Here is an 11,804-nt window from a genome sequence, read left to right as displayed (position 1 = left end):
CTTTCACAGATCAACCTTCATACTTTACTCTTCTCTATAACCATAGTCTTCGAAATTAAATAAGAACGCATTTTTAAACAGATTAAACCACTTTTGCGTGGAATCATATTCAAATTCATTATGACCTAAAACATTGCATCCATCAAAGACTTTTTAAAACTAGGCCTATACATTTCTTTCTTTCAAAATTTTCAAAGTAATTTATTATTTTCACTCTTCTCAAACGGTCACTAATAAGTTTGCATTAATGATGCTATTGTAGGAGGACCTTACTATAAAGGACTTATTAATTAGACAATTAAATTTCATTTTACAGTGTTCAGCAGTAGCTTCGTCGGCTGAGAAAACAAGCACCAAAGGTGTACTGCGCGTGCAAAATCTCGGTGTCGCCAATTCCAAATTACAATCTTTACAATATTGAAATATTTTTAAACGCGTTTCAGAAAATTAATTCATGCATATTCAGTTTATTACCTCATTTTAACTGTTTCTTCAATTTTTTTCTAGGCTAAGTTGGTAACTTGCGTCTTTTCTATCTTTCTTTCAACTCACGGCCTGACTACGCATGCGCTTCTGATACCCGGCAATATACTTCCGGTAATGTATAAGTTATGGAAGGTATCTCGTGACAAAAATATACGAATAACCTAAACCCAGTAATATGCCCCTGAGAAAATCTCACTGCCCTGTGCCCTTCAACTTAATCTATGGTAAGAAGGCACCAATTAAATTATATATTAGGATGAAGAAAATGTGTGGCTTATACTATGATTAGAATTAAATAGGCCTGTTACTTTAATTGTTTGTAGCTAAAATGTCACTGATGATTAATTAAAGACTAATAATGATCGTTTATAGCCAAAATGTCATTATTGACAAGATAATAGTTTATAGCTTATGTGATGAATGAAGTGGTGATTAAGATCCAACACCTTCAGCATATTGAAATTGAACTGACATTGCAAATGATTAATTGTGTATCTTGTTCTATTTATAACTCTCATGCTTGTTCCACAATTTAGTGTCTATTTTGGTTTGGGACCGAATTGACTCTGCCGCCCTGTAGTACTAAAAGACACATTTCTTATCTAGAATGTCTTGATAATCCTTTAAAATTTGAACCAATTTGCCTTCCATGCATTTGATATGATTTTATTTTTTTTTTTTTAAGTTATTTCAATTTTCTTCTTGTACAGTATCATCATTAAATAATCATATTTTAGACATGTAAACATCAATGTTTCTTGTATCAAGCTACTAGACATATTTAAAACTATATTGACAACAACCACATTATTTATACAATTCATTTATTTATGAACTTTGAAAATATAAGTATTGATACATACATGATTAAAAATAACTCCAAGCTGATATGATATTTTAATAACACGAAAGACTAAATAAAATAAATGAATTTATGGAGCAAAGAATTGAATTAAGTTAAAAAAAAACAAAGACTACAGAACAGATAGATCATCTGTAATTGAAAACAGAGTTCTACCAACAGTTTGAGGTATATTTAAGATAGATTTTTGTCACAAAATCAGTTTGTTGGATTTCATTTTTCAGTCTACTGTTAGGTTTTAACTTTCAGGTAACAAAAAAGAGTTACACATAAAAATGCCAAATGTGAAACACAAAACTTGAAAACAGATTTTATGACATTCATTTGTTAGAATAAGTTTATAATATTTGCCAATATAACATTAAAAAGAATTATTTGGATAATGAAACAAACTGTTTCAAAGCTTTATCTTAACAAATTAACTCTAGATGATTTAACTGATAAGCTCGATCACTATTCAGACTAGATAGTCAATTTCAAAAATATATATTTAAATATTTCAGCTTCAACTAAGTTAACTTCTCAAGATAAAGCCTCATTGAATCAGGATAGAAATAATGAAAATTAAAAGAAAATGAAGACTGGAAAGGTTTGAAAGACAAATGTGAATAATAGGATGATAAATAGAGATAATGAAATGTTTAAAACACAATTTTATTTTACAACCAAACTTTCATTATATAGTTTATAATTATTTTCATCAACATATATAATCATATTGTAATATCCTGTCATAATTAGAACAAATGAAAGCCTTTCTACCTGTTGATGCCATTCTTCATGGAGATTATTTTTGTTAAAAGCCAATTGAATTAAAGGGTATGAGACATCCATATATGCAGGGTATCTTAGTGATTACCAATGTAGATAAAATATTTATATTTAGGCTATATTATGAAAGATTGAGAACACCATGTTAACTAAAGCTGTGATGAGATTGCACTAAGTCTAGTTTATAAAGTTACTATATATACATTCTGGTCACAGTACACAATTATTTACATATATCGTTGAATGTACCTTTATGTTTGGTTTTCAACATTTTATCACACCACTGATGCCTTGGACCTCCTAAAATAAAAACAATCAATTGTCATTGGAAATTAAATACATCTGAATGATATTAGTACATGTATAGAAAGAAACAAACAACAAGATTGTACTAAGATAATAACTAAGGTTCTACCAGCTGATCCTTGGCCAAACCTATTGGCATTATTCACTCTCAGATTATCCCTACATATTTACCAGACTTTCACTGAAATTATTATTCAAGCCCACCATTATTTGACTTAACTAGGCAAATGTTTATGGACCAGAAAGCTTTTGTGAAATTTCTCATTAATGTTACATTTTTAAAAAAAAAAATTAGGATTTGAATAACAATATTTTCATGAGCAAACAAATCATTATGTAGGAATATTTTAAGCTAGCTTTATTTTTTCAACTGAAAACTGAGACTCTTGACAAAATACAAAATTCTGAATTGGATATTTTAATTATTAAATAAGTGAGTCATCAGTAACACTACTTACTTGCCATGTCCTTCTATAGCATAAGAACATCTTTCTGTAGGATCTATTAAATCAGCAGGTTGTGGACAGGAACTACGTCGTTTACGTCTGGTACTACCAGGTGATGTTTGTGTTAATGTCTCTACATCATAATAAACAACAGATTTACCACCACCAGCAGTAGGTATAACATCACCCTGAAATATATATACATACATCATTATATTTGCACTACAAGCTGCTTATTGAATTGTCAAAATCTATGTCCAATTTCCATGCCTTAAGGTGGACCTGTTTGGGCTAATGAGGATGGGGCCATGCAATGTGCAATTAGAGAAATTTTACCAGGACAATGGTATTGGCCTATCAGAGAAAAGCCTGTAACTTACAGAGCCTGTTTTATTGTCACATCGTAAAAATTTCAGACAATATTTCCATGTCAGCTAATTTGAACTGCACCACTCAGAAGGACCAGGTTGAAAAATTCAAAGGTAATATTTCGACATATGCCAGAGTTAAATCATGAACCTTCAGGTTGGCAACCATGACTTCTGACAAATTCTGAACTATTTTTATTATCATTCCTATGGATTAATTGTTAATATCTCACCTTAATAATTTTTGTGACCATTTCATCACTTGAGTCCGGCTCCTGATGAGTTAAACAATATTGAGTTGCATTCTTCATATCATCAATTTCTAGTTTCGTAACTGATTTCTTCTTTTTCATTGTTGGTCTCATTATAGTACCTATCAAAGAAAAAATATACAATGTGTTTTACAATAGAAACAATAAAGACATGAAAGATGTTAAATCCCACATTTACTTTCTCAAAGTATGAAACATAATGTATTATCAATCAAGTATGCATTGTTTGCAGAACTAGAAAGTTTTTTGTTTTAGATTTAAGATAATTTACAAACCTAATGGTGTTGAATTTTTAGGTTGATGATCTAAATATAACTCGGCATTAGATGTAGATTTTGATCTTCTTCTGGTATTATAAGCAGGGGCACGCTGAAACATTTTAATTCAAATTTAATGATTTATCAAAAAACAATGAAAGCTATATATTAGTTTGAATAAAATGAAAGGTATGAATGAGTGATATTTTTGCAAATATAGAAATGATTCAATACAGAAAGTAAGGAGTTCATTTGAGTATATTTAATTTGTAGGCAGTTCAAGGTGTAATATTAGTAATAGTTAGTTTCAATTACCGTACCTCCTACTGACTGAATATAACATAGACTGTGGTTATGTTGGAAATTGTCCTATGTTGTCCATAACATCTTTGCTGTATATAATCAATGATAATGCAAATGAAATTGGTATTTATCAAAATACATACCACTGGTCTAACAACTGACGTTCCAACTCTATTGATGTCATATAACGATTTAGCAGATGCCATAGCACCTCTAGTTATTCTACTACCACTGTTTCCTACACTAGACACATCTGTTTCTGATTTAGCACCATATATACTACTGGGTGTCATTCTAGGTTTGGGTGCAGGTCGTGGTGGTTGAGGAGTATTTACAGCTCTTCTTATAGATCGTATCTTATGTTCATTAGCTTGTATCTTTTCATCAGCTACTATCTTCTGTTTAGCAATGTCCTACAAAGCATATTTACCTTTAGAATTATATTGTTGATTCAAAATATAGATATCTAAATTCTTTCGGGTTTCGTGGTGCAATTCCACAAAATAAACCCCTCAAAATATATAGGAAACAGCTTATTTTGTTCCATGAAGATGATACTCCTCTATATACGGTAATCTCAAATTAGGCATATTATGTTTACAATTATATGACTGTGATATTTTGCATGCCCTTCACAGACAAACAAACACAGTAGTACTAAGTCATACCATATTTTTCTCCTCCAATCTACTAATAAAATCTTTCTTTAATCTCTCTTTCTCTTTCTTTTCTTGTGTTATCTTCCAATTCTTATCTTCTAACTAAAATTAACAGTTGTATATTATTATATTGTCTTTTGCAAAATGCTAACTATCAGCCTTAAAATTGAATCTAATTTAAATTACTTTAATATTTTTCACATAGAGATTTACTTACTTTTAAATTCATGATACTATTTTCTTTTTCTAAACTCTTAATATATTTGCTTGTTTCTTCATATTTTTTCTCTAACATCTTCAGTTTATTTTCATTTTTGGAACCATCTTTAGTTTTCTTTTCCATTAATTTTTCTAATTGTTCATTTCTAGATTGTAGTCTGTAATATTCTTTTTCCATATCCACTAATCTCTCTCGGAACATTGCCTCTAAAATACACCAGTAGAAATTCGTTAATGATTAATTTATTATATGAAAGTAAAGCTACGATTTCAAACACAAATAATTGAATTTTACTGGCTCTTTATTAATAATATCTGATTAAGCAGGAATAGATATTTTTCTGAAGGGACGCAGTTGTCTGAAACTGGACAAAACAATACAGTAATATAAAATTTCAACAGAAAATATACATATATAGTATACTTTTTAAGAAATGAATTATCTTACGTTACCTTTTTTGTTAAAGTCAACATTTAATGTCTGTCGTCTGTTATATCTTATTCCTAAAAACTCTTCTAAACAACGTAATGTTTTATCATCTGATGCATGAAGTAATTCCATGGGTGGGAAAGTTGGTCCTAGACTATATACTAGTGATGGTAATACAGGTACTGCTGTTTAAAAAACAATAATGACAAAATGAGTTTACATTATTATAATGGTACCCCCTCTCTCAATAAACACCATAACACTGTAAAATTTACATTACTTTTTGATAATTTTTATTCTAAATTTTGATCATTAATTTATAGTGAACTGGCCCTTAACCATGATTGACCAAATTAATCACATTAAAGGAGACAAAGACTTAAAAGCAAGGTAAATACATTGGTAGACAAGAAAAGTTTCTCTGAAACATTTTTACATAATAATGTAAATATTAATGGTAATCTTACCATCTTGAGGTTCATTAACATTACCAGCTTCAATACGTTGTTGATTCATTTTACCTCGACCTGGTGTTAAACCATTATCATTAAACCTAACTTGTTGGGCTCTAGTTATCATCACTTCCTGAGTCATTTCAGCAAACTTCATTACATGCTGTCAATAGAAAATTAGATATTAAATTAAAATAACATGCTCTTTGAAAAATTCATTTGCATCAAATATCTAATGTTTTCAAATATTTTACGCCACTGGTTAATGGTGTACTCTGGATAGACAGGAGCTCAGACATGGCAGTAGGTGGATAAAATGGTAAAGAAGCACTAAAACATTCCTAAGTAATCCTTAGTCTCTTCTTCTACACGTATATTGAGAAAACTGTAGACATAATGTAAAGTATAAAACCAAGTTCAATAGAAACACTTACAATTGTCTCTTCATATTCTTGACTTCTAGGATTAACACAAACAATCATTCTTACTTTACCATCACCATCAAAATATGTTTTAAATAGATGTGTTAACTTAGAATCTCTATATGGTACCATCTATAAAATATATCAATTAAAGATTAATATTAATAGTATAATAGAAGTTCAATATTAAATCAAGTGGTGATAATGATTGAAAGCCAACATTTGGAAGCACTGGCTATGGCATCAGAATTTTTCCAACCTGAGAATTCAAAACCACAGCCCCTTATCCCCTTGAAGACGAAAACTAGCCATTGACTGAAGTATTTCACTACCAGAAAAAGAGCGGGTGAACAGTTTTTTAAACTGAAATAATCTGCAGGAACAACAGACAAAAATTCATATACAAGAAAGCAAGCAACCTCCATTGTTCCTTACCTTATTAGCATTGGTTTTCTGATTTTCTCTTAATGTTTCTAAACATGTTCTTAATACCATCAACGACTGATTGATACTTCCTATAAACAATAGAATTCAATGTCAATGTCATGCACATCATATTGATAAATATTTCTTACAGACCATTTAAATTATCATTTACTTTTATGCTTTTGACACATTCCACATTTTGATTTCCAAACCTTGAATCTAGAGTCTGTAAGAATTGCAAGCTAGGGGACAAGCTATTTAGTTTCGAGTGATAACAACAATAGAATACAGCAAGTCTGAGTGGAGTTTATCTATGCAAATCAGGTTGCTCTCTGTAACAGCCTTGATGGATTAAGATGCATTCTAAGATATTTGTACCTTCATTTGTTTTACATTAGGTATCATTGACATGAAATGACAAGAATAAATTAATTTATTAGGCTTAGGATAAGACAAGATCTTGAAAGAACCCATACCTGCTTCTTTTAATCTATCACCCATATTATCTGTTCGTTTACATCTTTCACTTCCAGCTAAATCTACTAAAGATAACTGACTGATACAGATTCTTTCTGGATCCTACAATGATATATGATATTGATACCAAAAATGTTGAATTGTGATTTGTTAGCAATAATGACTGAAATAGACGACACCACCAGATGTTGTGAAAAGTCTTGGCATTTGTTTATTTCCACCATAATTATATTATTCAAATTATATTCATCATAACTTTTCATGAACTAATGATTATAAAAGTATGTTCAATCCTCTGTATTGTTATCAAAATATCCAAACCTGTATAACTTCCTCTCCTCTATCATCTAATGGTGCCTGTACTAATCTTATAGTAAATACACTATGACTTCTACTAGATTCAGCATTCAGGGCGGTATGGGCTACCTTTCTTCTTTTCTGACCTAATACAAGCAAAAATAAAATAACACTACTTTTAATCTAAAGTCTAGTAAACAAAAGCTCATCTTATCTTCAAGTTAGTTCTGAAATAAGCTTATAAAATCAGTGGATAAAAAAAGCAAATGCTGAGTAAGTCATCATAATTTTGCAAGTGGCTTAACTTAAAAATATATATAGAACGAACGTACTGAGGCTTGCTGACTCATTTAATGTCATCTTCAAACTAAAAGGGTGCTCTCATACCTTTGTACATGACTTCAAAGGCTTCTTCTGGACTTTTGATTTCCACTTCGACACAACTATTAACATACATATTATCACTGTTGTCTTTGCGCAGTATCTTAGATTGTGGTGCCCTAAAAATCATTGTAACAAAAACTGCATTTGATGTTTTTAGGAAATAATTTGCTTAAAATGTGTGTTTGAGGAAAACAAATCAGCATTTGTTGTACCATACTTGGATATCTGCATGAAAGCCAAATAGAACCTTACTTAGAGGAAAGTAGGTGGAGCTTAGCTATGGTACAACATGTACCTCTTGATGGTATTCCATGGCTAAAGTTCCAACCCTTTTTGAAGATATTATGATTTGCACGAGGTTCATTGGATAAAACGATAACCTGATCAATACCATACTAAGTTCAAGCTGTCAATCATTTTATTTATATTAAATGCCATATTCACTACTTTCTCAATAACATACTAATCAAACTCAATATAACAGATTCATTTGTCTATATACTACCTAATTCTTTTGTAAAATATGTTTGCTTTAGCTGAACAAACACAGTAGCAGCTTAATAATAACTGAAATTTTCCTTTAAAATCTAACTTGTTGTAAGCGATCCAATTAAAAAGAAACACAAGAAAATCTAAGCTTTCTTCTAGATTTCAAAATTATTTCAAAGGTACAAACCTGTAGCCTGTAATGGGATCATACTGTAGTTCTTCTAATAAATCAAATACATAGTTATTATATATTTCTACATACGATACAAATACACCATATCTATTGTCTTCTTCTATATCTTCAACTTTACCCATATCTCTCAATCTTGTCTGTTCACCAAAGTTTCTGAAAAAATTTACCGTGAAATTAAAGAAAATTTGTGAGCTAGGTGTTGATGCTTATAGCTAATATCTAAATGTTAGGAACTAATGCTGATATTTACTAGGTATTAAGGTAAATACTTACGGTGGTTTTGGGGTGCTAGGTGTAGAGGGTATTCTTGGTGTTCCTACACCAGGTAATATTTCGCGTTTCTGTCTTTCTAACATAGCATCTACTTCTGTCTGAACTTCAAAACTATTCATTCTATCTGGTTTGAATACCTATAAGTGAAATTTCAAAAATGAGTAAATGTTCAAATATATCACCAATTTATCAGAATTTAGCAATATCCTCCAACTAAGGAAAAAACTTTTGTGCTTTTGCTGCAAGTAACTTTACCTGCTATCCATGATCTAGTAAATTGTCTACCATACCCTTCAGAGAAATTTAATATCACTAAATCAAATGCTCTGTTTAAAAATATGCCATTCTGTACTCTACTTACATATTTTTTAACTTGATAATCATCTATACTGTTAAATAGAACATCTAAACACCGAGGTAATATACCTTGATCTTTAGGAGAACCAGTCATGGTAAATGTTTTACCTGATGATGTTATCCCATAGGTAAATAATAATCCTACAAAATTATACAGAAAATTCATATGAGCTTACCAAGTAACAAACAATACATCAAGGTAAACATAGATTTTTTGTGTGATAATTTAAACTAAGATTCTACTTTGTATTTAACATGAATCCAATTTTTTGGCTTTATATATGTATCTGTTATAAGCCTGACACTGGCAACATTTTACAACAATTAAATATTATAGACAAGCAAAACCTCTGTCTCTGCAACTAACATGGAAAAGATCAAACATTTGGTATATAAAAAAGTATCAAAGAACAAGAATTTGTCTTTACCATTTTTGCCATGTAAAAGGTCTTCCACTGTTGGTAAAGCAACATAATCAAAGATAGCTTTCTGTGATGTGTATTCATCAAATACATGTTGAAATGTGTACTGCAGCTAAAATAAAAGAAAATTATTATTAATAAATTATCATAGAATAAAGTTAGTAGAATTAAACAAAATTTTGAAACTGTACTCTTGTCTTGTCTTGTGTTCACAAACAAATTTTGACGCATATTTCATAAATCAAGGGCAATAACTCAAAAACCATTCATCGAAAGACAGCCAAATTCGAACTGGTCCAAGATCTAATCATTATCAACATTAACACCAAATTTCATTTAAATTGAATGAAAACTGTAGTCTCTATTGTGTTTACAACCAAATTTTGATGCGTTTTTCACAAGTCAAGGGCAACAACTCAACCGTTCATCAAAAGATCATCAAATCCGAACTTGTCCAAGATGACATGAATATAAATGATCACACTAAAATAATTCCCACCTAGGTGATAATTCAACAAATCTTGTAAAGAACGGCAAAAAAATTTTTTAATTAGGTGAAAATTGAAGTTTTTAATCAAAAATTACAGGAATTATCACATAATTTTCACGGTGAACCTAGGTGAAATTAAATTTTTTAATTCAAAATTAATTTTCACCTAGAAAATAAAGGTTTTTAATTCAAAATAAAAAGTAGAGATGTTGTTTGTGAGCCACTGTAACGTTCAAATCTTTTGATACCAGTTCATTGATATCTCTATAAAATGTAAGTCTAATTAATCAAACAAATCTTTACAAAAAGAAAAGAATCTATCAGAACTAAGGATATCTATTTTCCAATAACATGCACTAAGAGAATGAAATAATAGATAATAAAAGAAGAGACTAAAAAATTCTACCTCTTTAACTTGTCCATTTCTTATCGTAGCAGCCTAAAATTAATAAATAAAAAAAAACATGCAATAACATTCCATTTATGCAAATATATCAATCAAATATTAGATAATGATAGAATTACTAAATTCACTAATCATTTATGCAAACTCATGCTTAAAGAGATTGTAAAGAGGTTTTTCTAAATTTTGTATGGGTATCAAGGACACTGACAGCATCAATTTGCACCATTCCAATTTTCAATCAGACGTCTGTGGTTCCTACAATTCCACTAAAACTAAGCGTTTGATGACGTCACTATTTGCAAAATATGCATTATCACATAAAGACCTTCACAATTAGTAATGTCAAGAATCATGGAATTGCAGGAACCACAAATGTGATTGAAAACTGAAATGGTGCAAATTGATGCTAGTTGAAAATCATCAAATTTCACATATTTTTTGCTGTGATATTTTCTTGTGGTGTGTTTCGATAGGAAAAGCTATCCAGCGATTAAGCTTACTACATATTGAATTACAATCAGATAATGAACATTACTATTACCAGTATATAAATTAGATACTTTTCTGAGTTTAGAAACTAGAATTTCTACGTGAATCCCTTTTCAAAGCATTTGGAGCAGCCAGCTAAATCTAACATTAATACTAATTGGCAGAGAAAACATAAATAAACTGATGCCACAGTATCTAACATACCAAACTGGCATGACAAAACTATGCAGAAAACAAATCAATATACATGTATGCAATGATTGTTGAATCAAGGAAGATACAAAAGGGTCATGAAACACAATGACATAGATAAACAAATTTTGCTGGACAGTAGCTCTTTAAAATAGTAAGATTTGGCACCACAAATACAACACTGGTGAATTTGTGTTTTAACAAAAAAATACACTAGAAACTGTTTTGTTTGTGAAAAAAAACTGATAAAAACAAAACTTACTTCTGTAGGATTTAATTGTACGGTTGTTTCACTTAATACCTGGACACAAATTTCATCATCTGGATTACCTATTGGTCTTATACGACAGTATACCTGTAATATAAAACACCTCAGTTTTAATGTACCTGTACCAGTAGTTTCAGGATCATTTTCATCACTAATTGGGGAAGGTATGTTAAAATCAACAATATATTCTTAACATATTTTATCATATATTTTATTATTGTTTTTTTTTAACATTATCACACACCTCATACAAAACTAAACGAATCACATTTTGTTAGAGGGATCAGTTTTGAATATGTTCTGAAAATCAATTTCTGGAGGGAGAGTGTTTGATAATGTATCATTTGCTTGTGATTATCCTGGGGTTTAGAGGTACTAGGATTGGGGA

At 30.2% G+C, this 11,804-nt stretch overlaps 1 protein-coding gene across 1 annotated transcript; it reads right to left on the bottom strand.

Annotated features, from left to right (window-relative positions):
* Positions 1-5,388: 5,388 nt before the first annotated feature.
* Positions 5,389-11,503, bottom strand: LOTGIDRAFT_117487 (hypothetical protein; the record flags this gene model as incomplete). The annotated part of the gene is made up of 13 exons (XM_009056012.1): positions 5,389-5,561; positions 5,847-5,994; positions 6,266-6,385; positions 6,689-6,768; positions 7,156-7,258; positions 7,478-7,599; positions 7,841-7,953; positions 8,514-8,672; positions 8,793-8,929; positions 9,154-9,290; positions 9,578-9,683; positions 10,468-10,500; positions 11,411-11,503. Coding segments are annotated over 13 exons (1,524 nt in total), but the record flags the coding sequence as incomplete, so codon positions are not given.
* Between the last annotated feature and the right edge of the window lie 301 nt (positions 11,504-11,804).

Source organism: Lottia gigantea, assembly GCF_000327385.1.
Source record: "Lottia gigantea unplaced genomic scaffold LOTGIsca_26, whole genome shotgun sequence".
NCBI classification, from domain to species: domain Eukaryota; kingdom Metazoa; phylum Mollusca; class Gastropoda; family Lottiidae; genus Lottia; species Lottia gigantea.
The sequence above is the reverse complement of the archived record's forward strand: the minus strand, read 5'-3'. Positions and strand labels throughout refer to the sequence as shown.